Here is a 20,798-nt window from a genome sequence, read left to right as displayed (position 1 = left end):
AGGGCATTAAAAACTTAAAAGTCTGTGAATATCCCTTTAAGCATGGTGATGTGCATTTTTAACAAGTCACTCAACAAAGCTGGTCTTTATGGTAGAGTGGCAAACCCACCTGAAACACCACATGGAGTCTGTAACAAAGTCCTGATGTGATTCCTATTGAGAGTCTTCAGCATAACTTGAACATTTTAGTCCATCACAGGGAAGACAGACACAAAAACGTACACAGACATGCATGCACTTGCATCTAGGGACAATTTTCCCGTAAGCCAGTTAACATACCAGTAGGTTTTTGGATTATGGGAGCAAATCCGAGAACCTGGAGGAAACGCACGCAAACCTGGGGAGAACATACAAACTCCAAACAGACAGCACCCTACATATGGGCTTGAAACTAGGGCCACAGCACTGCTAACCACTGCCCCTGCTACTGTCTACTGTATACATACCAGTGTCCCAGCACTGCAGCAACGTCCACGTGGCAGGTTGACAATCACACTAAACCCTCCCTGATCCTGTCTGAGCTCAGTACTGTGTACAGGGAGGTGCTACAGGTTGAGGAAAGAAATGCTGCCGGTGGGGATTCTGCAGGGCTCCGCTCTCTTCCTGCTGGGGAGTCACTGGAAAGGGCATGGCTCTCGGCCGCACTTGACTCCTGCTTGAGGGAAACAAGCAGAGAGGAAAGAAGTGGTGAGGTCTGCACAGTGAGAGGCAAAGTGATGGATTGCTTAGCCCTCCGAGCTGTGAAAACCTCAAATTGGATGCTACGCAAGGAGGGGTCTCTTTGTCAGGATCTTTTACAGCCCGCTTGAAATTGCAAATGAAACGATTTCTTCCAATGGCCAGCATCCTGGAAGATTGTCTTACGTGTGTGTGGCTCATTTTACCATCTGTGCCATGTTTTCTGACTGTTTTCTGGTCTCATTGATTTTTCTGAGAGTTAGTCCAGCTGCGAAAATGACAAGATGTTCGTGTTTTGAGAAGACCTCTGGTTGGTTTTGGTAGTTCTGGGGGGGGAGGAAAGGAAATGAAAACGGCCCAAGTCTGCAGTCTGTAAGTGCAAGAGGTTTCAGGAGTGTTGTTGTTATTCCTTGTTTTAGTGTGGTAGAATGCACTCCAGAAGCTATACTGTATCTCTAAAACTGTATCTCTAACTGTACTGTATCTCTAAAAATCCAAACCACATGGCACTATGTAGCAGAGACAATGGTACATTTTATTGTTGTGGGACTTTACTATGTGTCAGGAACTTACTATGTATTTATTCCTCCTCCTTGCACCTGAAGCCTTAAATAATGATAGCACTTAACTTCTTTGTACTTCAGTCTTGTCTCCTTACTGCACCTGACAGCCATCCCAAAAAGCCACATGACTGCACAATTTTAACTGAAGAATGCGCTCAGTGGGAAAAAAAATGCTCCCTTCAAAACACACTTCGACGTCAGAACCCCGTCGCTCTGACAGAAAGTGTGCAATTTCATCACCATGGAGAACAGCCTCTTCTCATGTGGTGGCTAATTTGTGGCAGAAAGGTGCACACTGCAGGCACACCTCAGAGCACGGGCACACTGTTAGAGACATGAGGGACATTAGAAGCTCTTTTAGCGGCCTTCTAAGACTTGTTTCACTCACAACCTGGCAGACTCCTTAAAAGAAAATGTGTGCGTGTTTTCACACCTACATTCTTAGGCCTGTGCATAATTACAATGTCTCCCTGTCTTTCAGCTAAGATAGAGCTTTCCACTAGGTTGCTTACACGGCAGTTATCAGTCTGTGAGCAGGAACAACACAGCGCAGCAATGCACACTGTGTTAATCGGCATGCACAATAAATTAGCAATAAAATAACAGGAAACTATATGTTAACTGCTTTAAATCTGTAATCTCTTCTACTTATCTACCAGTTGGCCTTATTCATGCCAGATCAGCAGTTCCAAAACACTGCATCCAGCTCTGACACAGTAATGCTAAAAACATGTGGTTTGAGCCCTGGTGGCCCAGATTATTCCCAAGTGCTTTTTAATAAACACCCCACCGGTAGCTGTTAGCATGTACCCAGGGGCTACAGCAAGGTAACATTCTACAGAGGCATTTGGGATTGAAGAATCTGTCCCGTCCTCATCTGGCTGGATGTGTGTGTACAGCCAAGTGAATAGATAAGTGATAAGTCAGTATGCGCGTGTGATCAGTGATGGTTTTGGCAGGCAGGGTTTGAATGCAAAAGGAAGAATTCCTTCCTCTCGGTCCCACACTGACACCTGTCATCTCTCTGCCCAGCCCTTTCTCTTCCTCTGCTGACAGCGATCCTGTTCTTTTCCCCACAGATCTGACTTTGATCTGGACTACGACTGCTACCACGATGACTTCTATGACAGGTACTGTCTATCACTTTACACACCAAATATTTTCTCTTAGCAAAGCCTTTTATAAATGGAGGGGGGTTAAAATGTCAAGAAAAAAAGCAGCAATCATCATCTGCTTGTCTTTTAGGACGGCATTGTGCTATGGTAATTAGCACCACTAACTGAGTTCTAGCCTGGGCTGGTGGATCTTTTTTGTGGAGTTTACATGATCTTCCTGTGTCTACATTGGCTTATCACACAGATTTGCCATGATATTCCCATGGTAAAGTGTAGTAAACCACAAATTCAAGGTGCAACATTGTGAAACGTGTCAATATCCTGAGGTAAAATAATCACAGAAGAATCCCACAGGCATTCATATCTACGAACACCTCTGTTTTCTTGGTAATATTTAAAAACATACAGGTGTTACTGATTCTCTTTACAGTGGTGTCAAGTCCTGATTTTCAGCTGTTATGCCAACCATAAAAAACAATGGTCAAAGATCATTTCGGCATGTTACACGGAGGAAGGAATGAAAGACTGTAAAATTGCTCTGTCAGTTCAACAGATTTAAATTCTTTTGTGTGATTGCCCGAAGTGCAGAAGAATGAATTTCCTTTAAGAAACTGTCAGTATAATCTCCGCAGCGGAATTCTTTTCAAAGACGACTTTGCAGGCTCCTTGGCTTCGCTGGAATATCTGAAGGTCAAACAGCTTGGCAAATCAGGAAGGCGGCTGTGCGCAGGGCTCACATCTTCTAATTGTGTGATTGTGCTGAAGGAGGATGTTAGTTGCATGTAAGAGCTAATGTGATTCATTGAATTTCTCTGTTCACCTCTAATTGCACGTTTCTTCAAAAGCTTGCCAGAGCCTCCATATGGCACCTTTCCTGCATTTTTGGGCAATTCAGCCCTATAACTGCTGTGTCAGGCTGCTCGGTACAATTGTAAGACAGGATTTCAAATGCTTTTAGATGGGCTACAAAAAGCTTCAAAGCGCGGACATCTGATTTTCTGAAATCACTCGCTCACATAAGGGGATTCATTTTCCACACACAAAGAGGCACAGAGGCAGGCTAATAGCACATTGATTAGGATTGATTAAAAGGGACTGGGAGGTGAGCAGTGTGAGTTTTTAAAAGCACTGAAGGTCAGGGGAGGAGACAGTGGGGACTGGTGTTGGCAGCTGAGCTCCAAGGGAGTGTAGACTAATGGACGGTGCTGATTGCTGGAGTGGGAGGATGAATAGGCCACTGGGTCTTGTGTAGAGACTGGAGGGGAGAGAGGCAGTTCGATACTTGTGGCGAGGGAGCAGGCGAGTGCAAACATTTAGATAAGACATTTATAGCATGACAGCTTTTAGAACCGTATTTTTTCCAACATAAAGACAAAATCTATTCCACATTTCCAACGTCAAAGGTAAGCCTTAAGGTTCCACTCCGTTATTTTCTTTCTTTCGGGTCTCGCCTTTGTCTCCCGCTCAGCTTGAGCTTTTCTTAGAGTCGCTTTTTTTTTTCCCCCTTTGAGGCAGTAAGTTTGGGAAAGTTACCCTGCAAGTAACTTGGCAGGGAGTGAGGAAAGAGGGGGTTTGTACTGGTGAGCGCCGAAGGACTGGGAGGGACATGGTGCATTTAGACAATACGAGCCTGCTTCCACGTTCTGTTTCCCAGCACAAAAGACCTTATCACCTGTCTCGTAATGCTAATAATTACTTGGGAAGGGGATTGTGTGTATGAAACAGATTGAAGGTGACAAGGCCTATTTATAAGCCTGGGGCTCAATGGGAACTGGTGAAAGAATGCACTATTGGCGTCTTTCTCAGGCATCCAAGGGACATTTAGTGCACTTAAAAAGGTCAATGGCTTCACTTTAGCATTAACTGGGAGCTTTTATAATTCACGGCAAATCACATCGGTTAATAAGGCGAAGAATTGGGTATACAGAAAAATCAGCAGAGGCCAGAGAAGACAGCCGTGTCACCCTGATCAGCATTTGGCTCAGAGATGAAAAAGGAAGACGGTCCTCTGATCTGCTGGCTGGAGCTTCGTGTGCCTCGTGTGCCTCTTGGCCTGAGCTGTGCAGGGCCTGAGATCTTCATTAGGAGTAGGCAGGGGCCTCTCAAGCAGCAATTTGCTTTGACAAGTGCCTGTCAGGAGGGGAAAAACAAGTCAGATTGTCACTTGTCAGTGAAAACGTCTGAGTGATACTGAAATGACCCAGTGAAGTGTTCATGGCCTGAAAAAATGGCATTTTGGAACTTAACTTGAAAGCTAAACACGTTTGAAGTGATTGGGTTACTTTTTCTCTACCTTTTGATAGCAGGCTTTATAGACTTTGACGTTTGTCCAGAATTTAGAATTAGAATGATGATGATCTATAATATATTGAGCATCAAAAAGAAACTCACCCCTTGACCTTGTAACTGCAACAAATGCATCACATTATTATGAGGAATATGGCTGTTTTGTAGCAGATGAACTGCTATTTTATTGAACAAGACATAAGGTAGGTGAATTCATTATGCTGATGAATATTCATCATGGCCAGGGTTGATCGGCAGGGGTCTGTGTGAAGGTCACAGGCTAGCAGAATGTGTGGCCACAGCTGGAAGCCGGAGCAGTACAAGCTGCACATCAGAGACACAGGCTTTGCACCATCCATCCCTGTGCTGTAGGATTTTCTGTAATTCCTCTTGTAGAGCCTGGAAAAACATGGAAAACCATGTGCCTGTTAATTGGTCTTGGAGATTTAGTTTGAAGTGTGTTTTCACGTCATAATACAACCTTGTAATTAATTGACTTACAATGGCTTGAATTCTCCAACTCTTGATCTCCCTGACACTTTTCTCAACGAGCTGCAGTATGTCCACAGCTCTGCAGCTGGACCAGTTACTCACACCAGACCCCGGCAGCACATCACTGCTACACTCAGGTCTCCACACTGGTTGCCTACAAAGTCACATATCCAATATAAGATCTTTGTTACTGACTTTCAAGGCTCTAAACAATCTGGCTCCATCATACATCTCTGTGCTCCTCCACGTTCAGACTCCCTCCTGTAGGCTCCGCTCAGCTGAGGCTGGTCCCTGGCTCATTGTACCCAAATCTTGGACTATCAGTGTCCGTGACTTCCTTTCATCTTTACCCAGGTCTATGCCTGTTTGCCTGTCTGTATAAACATGTACGCTGTTGTTTATTTTTCTTTAACTTTTTATTGTACTTTTGTATAATTATTATTGACCCTCTTTCACTAGAATGGCAGAGAGTTGTTGAGATGTTGAGACATCAGTCTCAAAACACTCGGACTCCCCGATTGATGCTGGAGAAGTGTTGTTGTCTCCTGGATTGTGGTCATTGATAGCTGGGGTCTGGCTGGCTGTGAACACCTCAGATACCAAGTGATAGTGCACTGACATAGTCCATCTTTCAACATACCAATGACACAAAGGCACTATTCTCTTTATAAACAGAGAATATTTGTTCCTCTCTGTGTTTTTGTCCTGATTTTCACCAGGCTTGAAATTCAATAAGTTAAATCACTCCAACACCTGTGCTCAATCACCTTTCTCACTAATGAGGTGATTATACAGCAAAGTCACTTCTGTATCACAGTCAGCCATGAATGATCGATTAATTAAAATGACATCAGAAACATGTAATAAAGATCAAATTTGTATTGCTCTAATTTATTCTTCTAAAAAGATGCAGTACATGCATGGAGTGATATTTTTTTAAGCTCAGTATATATAGTTTTCTTTATAGATAAGCAAACAATCTACCTTAGTTTTCCCAATTCCAGTTACAGAAATTCTTTCAGCGTGAGAGAAACTTCTCTGTCAGTTTTTCAACATTAGGATCCCCTCTCAATGCACATCTGAGGCACGGTATAACTCTCTTCCTTTTCTCTCCAATGTTTCCCAGCTCTTATCATGATGTGAAATGTCAAGTTACAGATCCATCTGTCCTCTTAATACCCCATTAGCCTTCACCACTGACCACCGTTCAGAAGTGTTTCTTCTGCATTGTGAATAAAGATGTAAGAATGGCGTTTAGTTCATTTCCTCAGAATCCGGCAATGTGTCCATGAGACGCATCAGGGTGCTTTAGATTTCCCATCCTCGTCTGCTGTTTAAGACCGATATCAGCATAAGACAATTTGCATTACAGCCCCCTGTGTGTTTCTCTAAGAGAAGGTTCTGAATGCACTTCCCCTTAGTTTTCCTTTGTGTCTTCTGGTTTACTGCATTACTGATGTCTCAGAAGATGTCCAGTGTTTTAACTTTGTCAGTGTCTTTGATTCTGAAAGCAATGTGACCCTCACGGACAGTGAAGCTGAACCAGCAGTAGAAATGTAGTTCCAGCTACAATACAACACTAATGTGTGTCTCTGTATCCTGTGTATCTGTATACTGTCTGTATTGATTAGGGGCCTTCAGCTACTCTGGCATTGTGTAATCAGATTTACTAGGGAGAATATTTGTTTGAGCACAGCTAATATGTCTAATTAGCTAAGTGTTCACCATTTAAGGGCTATCTGACAAGACAGTTCCAACTATGTGGAGACCAGGTGGCGCCACAACCTTTGAGACTGGCATGTCTCAGAGCTGAGCAACCCAATTCGTGTGACCAACAGTACTGTAAATGATAAGGCCACAAAAAGTGAATAAAGGATATAACAGCAGAGAAAAAGTAGGGAAGTAAGAGATAAAGTTTCTTGCTTTGCAGATAAACATTTACACACACTTGGCCCTCATTGATGAACCAGGTATTGGGCATTGAAAAAGCACATCTTTACATTAAGGAGCTGTATTCTTCTGTATTTGTAGGAATATTTAATTTTCCTTTCAAATTCAGTCAAAATGTATCACTATTGGTTATGTTTGTGTAACAGGGCTCAGTACACCAATCATGTTAGAGAAGTGACATCACTCTGTTGAAGCCTAGACAGTGTAGAAGCCTGTTAGCCTGTAAGCCTACAGAAGACCCTGTCTATAGGCTCAGCGGGGTCTGTTGCTGTCTGGGGAGTGATGCTGTCTCTGCTCTGAGCCCACAAGGGACCATGTTTGAATGCTGCCAGGGGCAGTTTGTACAGAGGAGAAGTATTTTCTCTATGAAAACTGTCACCTTTTACCAGAAAAAGATCTGTGTGGCACCTGGGTGCTTTAGGGCCGGTCAGTGGGAGTGTCCTGTTGAGTGGAGAGGGCCGAATGTCGTGTTTTGTTTTATAGAACTCAGTCACACTGCAGTTACATAGTCTTTAAAATACCAGTTTGTGTCTTTCTGGTTTCATTAATGGTCTTTTAAAGTATTGCCCCATTTATTTCTCTACCATGAAATTGCTCCTGGACCATGGAAGAAGGCACGTTTGTATTTGCCTGTATGTGCATGGGCTTCCTCCAGGTGCTCTGGTTTCCTCCCTCAGTTGAAAGACATGCTGGTAGATTAATTGGTTTCTGGGACAATTGGCTGTGGTGTGTGTGCCCTGTGATGGACTGGTGCCCCCTACAGGGTGTACCCTCCCATGGCACTGAGTCAAAAAGGTAAAACAAATTCACCTTAACCTGCTAACGTGGGCTGGCAAACAGATGTGTCCACTAGATCTCCAGTTGGCTGAACTTTGCTAGCTAAGCAATTCCTCAGACTAACCGATGAAAGACTGGAGCCCTATAGCAATCTTACATAACTTCCCATGCTTTAAAAGTGATATTGTGAAAAGGCACTGTTCTCAAAAGATACAATCCTTTATGAAATACAGTCGTCTCTCTCGGGCGTTCCTTGAGGTCCTGGTGCTCCAAACCTCACATTTTCTTCTTTTCCAAACGTCTGTCCTCCATTGAGGTGCCTTTCTCCACACTCATGTTCTCCATCCTCCAGCTTTGGAAAAACAGTATCCCAAAGACGCTGCTTCTGCTGCACGGGGAGGAAGTGGGAAGGAAGCCAGCGCTGTCACCCTGAACCTCAACAAGCACTTTCAGCTCTTTTATTTGCAGCTATTACTGCAGCAGGGCTTGCTCTCTCCCAGCAGTAATGAAGCGTGGCGGCTAATACCGTCATGCGGGGTGGAGGGGGGGTTGTGGCTGTGTGTCTGACTGTCGGCCTCTGGGGTTCAGACACTGGGGGAGCTGACCCAGCCAGTCACCCCGAATCCTGGGCCTTCACCCCAATCTGCTCTCCCTCCATCGCTGCAGCTGCCCGCAGAGACCAGGCCTCAACTGGCCTCCCCTCCTCCCTCCCAGCTGCTGCTGCCGCCCCAGAGCACGCGCGCAAGGGTCCCCACTTCAGCCTGGTTCAGCCTGGGGTCACTCCGAAACTGCTGAGCACCGCTTCTCACGGCTGAGGACCGAGGCTGTGCGTCACACACAGAGGAGGAGAACCAAGCTTCTCCCAGCCAGCTCCCACAGAACCAGGTTGGGCTGGGAGGGGGGCAGGGGAGAGCACGTTAGAGAGGAAATGGCTGACAGCATGAAAAACGAGCCTTTCAGTTCTCACCCTCAATCACCATGAGGAGCTAATTCAGCTGCTCCAAACTGATCAGCGATAAGCAGCTCGCTGCCTGCCTCTTCACTTTTTCTTCTTTGCCTACCAGTGCGCTGGGGTGAATTTGCACTGTAATCTCTCTATGCTTTGCTACACACACACGGAGAGCATTTACAATCATTTTCAATTTGCCTTGCCTACAACACAACCCCTGCCACGCTTGACCACATTCCCCTGCCCCAGCTCTGTGTGAGCGTGGGTGCGTGCGCTTTACAATAAAGCAGTTTCCTCAAACAAGGCCTCCAAGTGTAATCATTCTCTTTTTGTGTTACGTGTTAAGACAGCTCTTTTTGCGTTCGCTCACTCATGTCCACCTGATTTAACTTGGTCTTAAAATGCCATAAATCTCCTGGAAGTGTTTAAGTTTGTTCTTTTGTGTGGATTTGGCCAGTATCTTTGTCCCCATGAAGAAGAGACTCTATGCTTCCATTTTCTTGACCCAGTATCAGGCAAGGGTCTGTTTACTTAGGTCTAAGGGTACTTAGGTTACTTTAATATTTTTGTTTTAGAGTTGACATAGGTGTTCCAATCATTTGTGGAGCTGCAGTAATGCAATTACATTAAAACAATGTAAAAAAGCCAGTGACTGTTCAAGACCTGTGAAGGGACAGTGTTCACAATCCTCAAAGGCACCAGCAGTGTCGACTTCTTGACAATTGACGCTCTTCAAAACCCATCATGAAGCATGAACCAGAGGTCACAGCTGGAAACCAAGAGGAAGTGTATTTAAATCTGACAATAGAAGGCGCTTCTTTATACAAAGGGGTGTAGGAGTATGGAACAAGCTATGCAGCTACCCATTGTTGAAACCCTGGCTTCTTTCAAGAAGGCTGGATGGAACCCCTTGAACAATTAGCTAGTAATTACCAAACGAGGGAAATGGGCCTCCTGTTGTTTCTTACCTTTCTTGTCTTCTCATGGCTGGAAACAGGGGCATTGTTAGATCCACCCGTTTCTCACCGCTTTATTCAGTACAGGGCCGCGGAGGAGCTGGAACCTCTCCTCCTGGGGAAGCTGAGGTTGCTGCTGGAAGAGGTGTTAGTGGGACCAGTAGGGGGCGCTCACCCTGCAGCCTGTGTGGGTCCTAATGCACTGGTACACTATAGTGACGGGTTTGATTATTATTATAGTATCCCAGCAAGCAATGGGCGCAAGGCTGGATACACCCCGGATGGGCACACACAAACACAGACACGCACACACTCATACCAGGGCCCGTCTTGCCCATAAGCCAATTAACGCACCAGGATGTCTTGGAACTGTGGGAGGAAATCGGGAGGAAACCCATGTGACCAAGGAGAGAACATTCCAACTCCACACAGACAGCACCCCTGGGCTGGAGCTGAACACGGCACCGTAGCTCTTCGAGACAGCCACGCCGACCCCTGCACTGCTGCGCTGTCCCAATGTTATCCAAGATTTCTATCCAAGATTTCAAGGGCTGTGAAGATTAAAGATCTCTCCAAGCCCATTGTTTCTCATTTCACCTCTGACGGCCACGACCACACTAATCTCTCCGTCTGTGTTCTCAAAGACGGTTTTCCGAACTCATACATCAGAAAGACCACCGAAACTAAAATTATTCTGCAGCTAGGATCACACATTCTCCCTTCCCTTAACGACAGACTACTGTTCTTTTAAATTTTCTCCATTCGTTGGAAGTTTCATTTCACACCTCTCTGCACCCATTCTGACTTCACACCTCTTAATTGGCCTCTCTTTCTGTCCCCTGCTCCCGCCTCTCACTCCTCCTCCCTCCCAACCTTTGTTCTCCCGCTACTTTACCTTTGCCTACTGCCCTGTCTCTCTCACACCTGAAGAAGGCTCCACGGCCGAAACGTTGTGTTCTCTTTCTTCTTTTTTTCAGCATGGAATAAACCTATTACTTGTTCCTTTGCAGCCTACGCATGCTGACGCAGCTCCCCACCTGAACTACAAGATTTCTAAATTATGTGTATCTTATTTCCAGCTACCAGAGTGGAACCAAAGTATAATTGTTTACCCGCATTCATGTATTTAAGTGAGGATTAAAAGCTCATGGACTCTTCCTTTGTAATCATCAGTACACTGTGGCTCTTCCATCCAAGAGAAACTCTTGCAGGCGGTGCCCGGGTGGATGTACTGCATGTGCAACACAGGTGCACGTTTAAAGCTGAGTGACATCTCTGTGGAAAGTTCCTTTCACGGTCGTAAGCTGGTGAAAACAAACCTCACTGGCAGCTTTTCTGCGGTATTTGTTCCTTCCTTTGATTCTTGAGCCCGCTGGACACACGCTGCTTCTGTGGCAACTGAGCGCAGCAGGAGGCCTGGCTACCCATGAGATAAATGCCAAAGCGAGCCGAAACACTCGAGGCTAACCGGCATTTATTTCAAAGGGGTGTAGTCTTCCCAGCTCCTTTTTTATTGTTTTCCCCCAAAAAATCTCTCCTTGATGTCTTGTTTCTGTTTCTCTGACGTTTGCATTTGGCTCCTTTTTGGTGCGACTTTAAAACGCACCTCAGAGGAGCCCAGCTCAGAGCCACAGAGACAGCTCCTCAGGAGAACGAATCCAGTGGCTCATGATTCAGGATCACCAGCCCTCCTCACTGTCAGTCCTGCTGGCTTTGTCCCTGTCTGTGCGCTGGCGATGACGCCTGTCTCACTCACACGCGGAAGGTACTGTATTTTTTTCTCTACGGCTGTCCTGCCCCAGCCCTCGATCTGATTGATTGGCTCTTTGTTTATCTTGGCTCTGTGAAAGTGATCAATGCCACTTTTAATTAAGACGACTTAATTCACCCTTTTGGTGGTCAGAACAGTAGAATGGAACTGTCGGGCCCCTGTCCATCTGTTTGGAAATGCGTCTCTCAATTGCACAGAGTCTATCCAGCACGTCGGGAGAGTCTGAAAGACTGGTTCCCCAGCTGCCATTAGAAGCAATGAGATGCAGACTTGAAGTCCCTCTGAGTCCAGGGAGTGTTATGAAAAAACTTTCGATTCTCTCTGACACCATCTGTTTGAATTACGGACAGAGAGAAGCTGTCCTGCTTGGATCACTCTCAAGAGCAAGCAGAGATGAGCAAGAGGCTGTTTTCAGTCAAGAGCACAGTAATAAAACAATGATAAAGATCTGATGTTGTTCTTGTGCACCAGTCTTTTCCTGCTGTGCAATGTTTAGATTGTTTAACAGTTTATGAATCATGCTAAAGAAATCACCCAGTCTCAGAAAATCCCTGTATCTCTTGTGCTTAAAAGTAAACTCTCACACACAACCCTCATTATTTACAATAAAAAATACAGAGCATTTACATCTTTTAATTCCATCCTTGGTCAAATACGAATCTTATTAGTTTGTATTTTGCATCAGTTATTAAAGAAATAATGCAAATATGTTAAAAATGATATTTCTTAACAGATCAAACTCAAGTCTACTAATACAGTATGTCCAAATAACTAAGGAGAACCTGAGAATAAAGGTATTGTGACACATATTTCTATTTGCTGCTTTGCACAGGAGGTTTCAAAACATGTCTCCAGCAGTTTGAAAGTATAACTGTTTATATACAGTATAATGAACCATCTGTATATAGATATAGGTATTACTTTTGTGATTGTAGTATTTGGAAGTGTACAGAAACAATAGAATTAGTATGTAAAGTTACATTTAATGAAAAATCTTTACAGGAAAAGTTGTGGGGGTCTGGAACAGGCTGTACAGTCTTGTAGTTGTTGCTGATACTTCTGCTTCTTTCAAGAAGCAGCTGGATGAGATCAATTGACTGCTAACTAGTGAATGGGCTGGGTTGGCCACATGCCTGTCTCATTCGTCACCTGTCATATGTTCTTGTGTGTCGTGTGTATGGTGTCTTCAGTGACGTAAGAGATGTGTTTCTCCGTGGAGTCGGTCTCACAAATGTACTCCTTGCAGTGTCCTCACTTGAAACACAGGACACACTGTTTCTCCCCAGCACTACGGCTCTCATCTGTGATGGACATGCTTGCACAGCAAAGACGCCACAGGGCCAAGCCAAAATCAGATTCTTCGACTCAGCAGGCATTGGATATTGACACAAGGCATTAAGATTTGGGACTAATCCTAAGGCTACCACTTCTTAAAAGCAACATAATCAGAAAATCACCCAGCTTTTCCAGATCCTGCTTACTTATTGATTAGCCTTGCAGGGAATTTCCTCCAGAAACAAAAATCTGTTTTGCTTTCTGATTCTTGGCATTTGAAAATTAGTTTTTGGTTGTTTTCACACAATTCCTCTAACTGGTCCTCTAACATTTCCTCTTAACTGGTTTATAAAATCACATATTGCTTTGGACCAATCAACACAACTAGATAGCATGTAGGATACACTCTACAAATATTATGGTATTTCTCCAAATTCCTTATGTATGGAAATTAGCGCACTTTGCAATTCACACACAATACATGTACTATAAAGGTACAACAATGTTGAACTTAGTGTTACTGGATTTCTCTTTATACTTTTATTCAAGCCTGCAATATAGTATGAAAATAACGCCATCATTAGAGAGTACACTGCCAGTGAAATTTCAGATAGAGAGACAGGCATCTCTGATACATTTATTCTGACACTCATGTTCCACAGTGCTGCGTGAAGATCATTCCAGATTGTTTTCCTGCTCAGATAAGGGGCTGAACGATGTTTGTCAGAGTGCAGCATTAATTTCTGTAACCTGAATGTCTGGCCAAGCTGTGTTGATATCCTAGTCTCTGCAGAGATGGTTGCTTTAAGAGCTCTGTCTCTCTTGCTTCAACTGGTGACAGTCTACAGGTTAATTTAGAGTTTCTGTACTTCTCTGCTGCATGTTCATGACCTGATGGCTTTCTGGATTGTGATCCAGCAGAGCAGTTGGTGACTTGATCAGAGTCACCTTTATGTACTGTAATTACCTCAGCTAAGAGCTCAATTCAAAGACTGAAGGACTGGGAAACAGAACAGCAAGGGCTTTTATTTTTGTGCAAGGATTGTTTTGGAACATGTGCCAGAACTTATTGGAGGATGGGAAAAGTGGGGCACATCCTGCTCTGCAGCGAAACAGAGGCTTGGGAGAGGGCCGGTTGGCATCGCTGTGCCCCCCGGTGGGGCCGAGGAGCCGGGCGGAAACTGACTCTGGATTTTCTCCTGCAGGGTGTACGACTACCAGCGCGTCCCGGCGTCCCTGCCCCCCGCCCCCCGCGGCCCCAGCCTGCCCAAGCGCTCGCGCCAGTGCTCGTCCAGCCTGCGGAGGAGCAGGGACAGCCTGGCGCCCAGGAGCGGCAGCCGGCCCAGCAGCTCCTCCGGCAACGCGACCAGAGCCAAGTGTGAGGGGGACGGGGGAGAGCAGGCGGGGGGAGGGGGTCAGTCTCACTGTGAGCTGTGTGTGTAGCTACAGTAGGCCAGCTCATGGAAAGCAGGTACGAAATGGCACCACAATGGCAGAACTCCAATGTCAGACACTTGCAAAATTAGAATTGCCCTTGACAGCTGTAAGACATGTTTGGAGTGCTTGGCAAGCATTCTGCAAGTGCAAGGTGCTGACAGTCCGGTCAATTTATTAACAGTTATACCGCTAACAAAGCACAGGCAGAGACGTATTTAAGCTGTCTACACCTAATTGACAAGACTACACAAAAAGAACCACAGGTGTTGAGGGTTCACTTAGGTGAAAGGATTATATTTGAGGGCTGTTATACGCACAGTTACACACACACCATCACAGCTGTCTTCTCACTGGCTGCAGTGAGACCGTGAGCGTGGGGTGTCAGTGCTGGCTCTCTGCGACTAGTTTGTCTTTTTTGTTGTACAGAGTAAGGACACTGGTTCACCTTTTGCTTGGGGACACAGCAAAATGACAATGGTGCCGCAGATGCCAGTGAAATCATGAGGCTGTAGTTGTAGGGGTAGATGAGGTCAGTGCTGTGTTCTGCCAGGAGGTCTGTCTGCTGGCCTTGACCGCTGGGCTCCCACCTCCGTGCCTGGACAGTGCACTGTGCCCACTCTCATCTGCGCAGAGGGCGATCGCGCTGAGTGATGAGCCTCACATAACGGGAAGCTCTGCACAGTATCACAAGGGCTCTCATCACCTGTCACCTGTCTCCTCGGTGTGAAGTGACAAGAGTGCTAATGTATTGGTGGAGCAGAGAGCTCTTGTGTCTGAGGCCGTAGGTGCCAGGGATATTGAGGGAGTTGTAATCACTTAGACTGCAGAAAGTTGGCTTGCAGTGGAGTTCCAGGGATTTGATTGCCTGATGGCTGTGTGTGTCGTGCCTTTCTCCCTCCCTCGGTAATGGGGCGCTTCTCTGGGAGCACTGTAGTAACAGCTCCAGGGCACAGCGAGAGGCACCAGATGGTACCTTCATTAAAAGCTTCTCTACTGCAGGCCGTTTTTTTTCCAATCGTGCAGAGCCTATCAGGGCATGCAATTATACCAAATTAATAGTGCATAACAAATAAGAATTGTTTATACGGGTTTATTATGAACCTTAATAGTTTTTACTGCCAGCACATGGGAGCCGAATTAGTTTGCCTTTTGTTGCTCAGAGGTCAAAAGCTTCCAATCACATTTTATGGATTTTTTTCCGTCTCTTTCTCTACAGTAAACGTGACAGGGCAGGCAAGCTAAATGCAGAATTAAATGCAGGTCGGTTGAGCTGTGAATACCATGTGCTCTATTGTGTGTTCAGGAGGCAGTTCTGAGGAGCTGAGAATGGGCTGTTTGAAACCCGTTGTCTGTCTGGGCGGTAGAGAAGCTCTTGCCGAAGGGTGTCATTATTTTGAAGTGATGGGATTGTTATTTTCTTGTCGGCAGCCGGAGCCTGCAGTACTCTTCCGAGTCTGTGGGTTCTGTTTCCCTGAGTGGCAGCTGTAAGGTTAAGGTGACAGTCCTGCGCAGGTGAGGAGGGGGTGAGTTAAGGCAGAACCTTCGAGGGGAGCTGCAGAAGAGCTGATACTGGAAGCTCCTGAGCGCTTGTTAGGAAAGGAAGGGGGCAGAACTGGGAAAGGATGGGAGCCCTTAGCCCTCAGTGCCGTGGCCGAACCTCTCTCTTTCTCTCTCTCTCTCTTGCGAAGCAGTGAAGGCTGAGGAGCTGCGCACGATAAAGCGGGAGCTGACCTTGATCAAAGTGCAGATCGACGGCCTGCTGGAGAGCCTGGACAGGATGGACAGGCAGAGGGGCGATCGCACAGGTGGGGCCTTCGGTTTCACGCCCCTCGCCAGAATAAACTAAAAGTATTGACCCGCAGACTGCAGCCCAGGTGCCGTCCTGATGGCAGCCTTGCAGCTGGTGGGAGCAGGAATCATCGGACAGACGACAAGCTTCTGTCAGGAAGTACCTGGGTTTGACAAGGCCAATAGTGCTTAAGGCAGAACTTGTGACTCAGTTGAGGTCCTAGTGTGTAAACTGTCATGGGTGACCTGGGTGTCTCAGACCAACAGCATTCATGTCTGAAGGGAGGCTTGGCCACAGGGGAGGGCTGCAGCGTTTGTGAGTTTTTATTCCATCTCTGTGTCTGATGACCTCGTTGTGCTGATCATTACTTTGAGTGGCCCAATTTAACAATTTGCAAAAGGCCTCAGCTGTTGCCGATTTCAAGACGCACAGAAAGCCTGCTGGAGTCCGGATTGCTGGATTGGTTGCTGTGCACCTGCACTGTGGCGAGACAGTTATAACGTCAGCATCTGTGCTGACCTGTGGCTTCGATCTGAAGTGGCTCTGTCTTGTTTCGCTCATCCCTGCACCTGGGAACTTTCCATTTCTTTGTTGTTATTGTCATGCTTCTTCTTTTCGAATTTCCACATTCATTTATTTCCTCTGCAGCTCTCCTTAATTACACCCGCCTTTCAATACCCAAGCAATCGATTCTCTGTGATACCACCATTGATGGACAATCAATGTTGTGAATCAGATTGCCAGCTTACATTTTAATGACCTCAAGAAACAAATGTGAGTCTAGACAAAGGACTGGGACCTACTAGTATTGCCATCACTGGGGCTGCATTTAGAAGGAACAATCCAAAATCTTTTTGAAACAGAATGCTTTGAAATGTGTTAAGTATTAACATCCTAAGTGGTTCAACAGGTAAAACTCTAGCAAGCTAGTATAGCAGTTAGAGCTCTATGATTGTGGACTCGAGCCTGTGTGGTGTCAGAAACCACATGTAGGGCAGTGCTGTCTGTGAGGGGCATGTCTCTCTCCTCTGGTCACAATGTGAGTGGCTTGAAGGTGGGGGGTCAGAGGAGTCTGACTAAGGTGCTGGTGTGGTTGATTAGCTGGATTCATAAATAAATTAAACATTTTAACAATAAAATAATAATTTAATTAATAAAATAAAAATGCATCTTTGCTTTTGCAAATGCATTACTGTTGAAACACTGTGTGAAATGAGGACTGGTGGATTAATACACATACTGTAAACCTTGTGCTGATTATAATTGCACTGCAGAGTCTATCTGAAATCGATTGTTTTTGTGGATCATGTTATTTGCCACACATATTCATTTTTCTTTGATTTTTTCCAAGGGTGTAGACATTGTTGTGCAATGTGCATCGAAACATTTCTAAATAGTGCTGGAAATATTTATATAAACAAAATAAAAAATGAGTACCGAATGCACATTTCACATTATTTATAGAAAAATCAAATTTACCTAGTACTGTACATGACCATTCTGACTTTCTGCAGTGTCATTGGCTGTCAGTTGGCCATCAGGGACATTGCCTCCAGCCCTGTGTAAGCAGAGGCAGTGACAACCCTGGAGCGTTTTAATGCCTTTGCTGAGGCGAGGAAGTTTTTTATACCCACAATTTCCTCTGTTTCCATACTTGTTTCTAATACTGAATGTGCCCTGCATATACCTTTCAGCATGCCCGCTGTGTGGACTGCAGCTGCAACCTGTAGCTTAGCTTCTCCGGCTCTGAACCGGCGTGTTGAGTCACATGTCACACGCGGTGTTGTTCTTGGCGTCTTGCACGGTCGCGTTGCCCAGGGAACCCCTCTCTCTAACGGCCGGCCTCTCTCCTGCCAGGATCCCCCCCGGTCAGGGACGACAGCACTGGGGGCTCCCCCTGCCGCCTCTCGGCCAGCAGCCCCGAGGGCTCTCAGGGCAGCCACAGCCCACACCGCCGGGCCCGGAGGGAGAGAGTGGGGGACGAGAGCCCCGAGCTGGGAGAGGCCAGCGAGGATGACCGGCACACGGTAACCATAGCAACCGCGCCCCTGCCTGGGGGCCTCGTACCTCAGGAAAACACAGCTTCCCAAAGAGCCAGACTGGGAGGAGGACGTCCTCCTCTTGAGAGCCCACGTCAGAATTCCTGTCGCGTTATTTTCACATCCTCCGCATCCCCCGATTTCATAAAAAAAAACTCTTTTCACGTTGTCCTGACGCCGCTCCTCGTGAGAGGTTGCCACATTTCTGTTTGGCTTTTCTCCGGCTTGTCCGATGAATGTAAGCTGCTCTTCCCTGGAATTAGCAGGTCTCTGTGAGCTTCCTCATGCCTTCGCTGCACCTTAAGTGAAGGGGATGGGGGAGTGTAGCTGTTAACGCTGCTGACTCACAGGTCATGATTCCCGGGTTATATTCTGAGCTCTGTACTCTCGGTGTGGAGTTTGCATGTTGTCGCTGTGATCACCCCACCTCCCAGAGACATGCAGGTTATGTTTTCATTGACTATTTATGCTGTGCCCTGCCCCTCCAGGGCTAATCCTCTGGTCCCAGATCGTCACCCGGACTTCTCGTGGTATGCTATCTCCCGGTCACAGCAGGCCAGAGACCAGCTGTCCTTTATTACACTTAGCTAGGCTTTTAATGAAGTATACCACGATAAAGGTTCAATAAAGTTTCAGAAACAGCTTCACCCACGCTGCAGGCCCTTGACGTTTCTAACTTAAATCTGTTATTTTCTTCCCCATTTAGACATAAAACAAATGTGGCTAAGCTGCGGAGGTAAATGGGTTTGAACATTCTCCCCAGATGTGTGCTAAAGCAGAGATAAGCTTAATAAGGAGACACAGCAGTTTGGTAAATTACACTGAAAAACTTGTATATCAAGTTCCAGTGTTGCTGAACAGGCATTACTTTTTTCAAAGAAGCTGTTTTTTTTCCCCTTTACTTAGACACTTCATTAGGCACAGAGAAATACATGTGCATACTATACAGACACACTGCATGTTCCTGGTATAAATGCAAAACACAACACAGTGCTCCCCTGGCTGCAACAACATGAACGCACACACATGCACAAACACCCATATTCACTCATACCAGACACACTCATGTTTCTGTGCGTTGTTCTTGTTCTCTCTCTGTCTCACACACACGCTGGTAATGAGATGGAGTTTTTCTCTGGGGTTGTCCTAGAGTAACAGGATCTAATCTAGCCTTGTTCCAGACCAGCGAAGTGAGAACTGTCTTGTGAGACACTGAGAGAAAAGAAGAAAATAAAAGGAATAAACAACAAAAGCAAGCATTTTTCTTGTCAGGCTGGGGGTGAGAGAGAGAAGGAGGGGGGGTTATATATAGAGTGTTATTATTCCTTGAAACAGGAGGGTAATTATCTGTAATTACTTTCAAGTGTGTGCCTACCTGGGTGACACATTAAGTACCTTCCATTACAACTATCTCTCTGAACAAAGCAAGGCATCAATTACCCTGCTGAACTGCTGTGTGCTACCTGAATTGGGGTTCCCAGTCAGCTCTCACTAATATGGGGGCCTATTGTTTAACTGGAGGATGCCAGTGGATTTATACTGAGCAAGGAGAAAGTGCTCTACAGGAATGAGTCAAAACAGTAACAAGTCTACCATCCCCTTTTCTCCTGCTCGGATCCAGGTTCCTTTTTCTTGTGCTGAAAATGATCATAGAGAATGCTCATCCCTTTATGAAGCTCCTCCAAGAGTGCACTAGACCCCAGTCATTCTGGGAGACTGGAGAATTCCGCCTGGAACTACGGGAAATCCAATTTTACCTCTGCGCTTTCACAAGACTGCGTGTTGTCATGCATGAGTAAGATACAGAGAGTGGCGCAAGAGCACTGTCTCTATTAGTAGTGCACAGTCATGGAGCCATCAGCACATGCCATGATCTCCATTCATACTGTACTCGCTGCTGTCAGTCTGGAGATGAACCTGTCCGAACGCACACTGACTCTCCTGCCCTCAGTATCCCACTGGCCTCTTTCCTCCTACCTTGTGCCAGTCATGTGTTCCCCAGCTTTTCGAACCCATGGTCACGGGCGCAGTGACACGTGAACACTGCCACAATCACACGCACACCTGCATGTCTGCACATGATTGTAACATTTCATTTTCAAATCATTTTTACTTAAAATTAGTGAATATACTGTATATGTCTGGGGAAATAGTGGAATCTGCGTCATTTCTTGATTCTAGAATCGCCCATTATTTTTTTGTCATATGCTTCTGGTGACCTAGCACAAGCTGAATGGATTTCGTTAATTGCTTGTTTTTCAAGGGAAGTGAATTAAGTGATTTTCACTGATAATTTGGTAATGTATACTTATGGGGAAATTTGCAATCAGTGGTATTGAAAATGAGCATTTCATTGGCTCATCGTGAATATGGGATGCTGGACTGTTTGCGGTACACTAATTCATGATGTTCTGGCAGGACAATGGATATTTTCAAAAATGTCCTGTGCAGTATAAGAACGAAACCAAGTGCGCTGTCTGTTTGCGGAGAGGTCCAGGCAGGGCTGACTGCAATGTGTTTGTTCTCCACACAGATTAACAATCACAGCTCTGACCTGGAGGACGACATGTGAGGAGACTGAGAGCAGGTACAGCACAGAGCGCCCCACTAACAACACAGCCCTCACGCCTCTCAGGAACTATTGCGATCTTCCTGAAACTGGTCAGGCCTGGTCTAGCCTAAGAGTCCAGGATGAGCAGAGCTTCAGAGCTCTGGGCCTAG

The 20,798-nt window shown here is 45.8% G+C and overlaps 1 protein-coding gene across 5 annotated transcripts in view; it reads left to right on the top strand.

Annotated features, from left to right (window-relative positions):
* The window catches only part of LOC102689501 (RNA-binding Raly-like protein), a 64,976-nt gene that overhangs the window by 40,733 nt on the left and 3,445 nt on the right, over positions 1-20,798 (top strand). For 2 of the 5 annotated variants that reach the window (XM_069181408.1, XM_069181406.1), the window contains exons 3-6: positions 2,321-2,371; positions 14,018-14,190; positions 15,938-16,054; positions 17,896-18,065. In XM_069181408.1, coding sequence (XP_069037509.1) covers positions 2,321-2,371; positions 14,018-14,190; positions 15,938-16,054; positions 17,896-18,065 — 511 coding nt within the window. Of the gene's footprint in view, positions 1-2,320; positions 2,372-14,017; positions 14,191-15,937; positions 16,055-17,895; positions 18,066-20,610; positions 20,665-20,798 lie in introns of all 5 variants that reach the window. The other 3 variants (XM_015368170.2, XM_015368171.2, XM_069181407.1) reach the window with 3 other exon arrangements.

Source organism: Lepisosteus oculatus, chromosome 20, assembly GCF_040954835.1.
Source record: "Lepisosteus oculatus isolate fLepOcu1 chromosome 20, fLepOcu1.hap2, whole genome shotgun sequence".
In the NCBI taxonomy this organism is placed as follows: domain Eukaryota; kingdom Metazoa; phylum Chordata; class Actinopteri; order Semionotiformes; family Lepisosteidae; genus Lepisosteus; species Lepisosteus oculatus.
The sequence above is the reverse complement of the archived record's forward strand: the minus strand, read 5'-3'. Positions and strand labels throughout refer to the sequence as shown.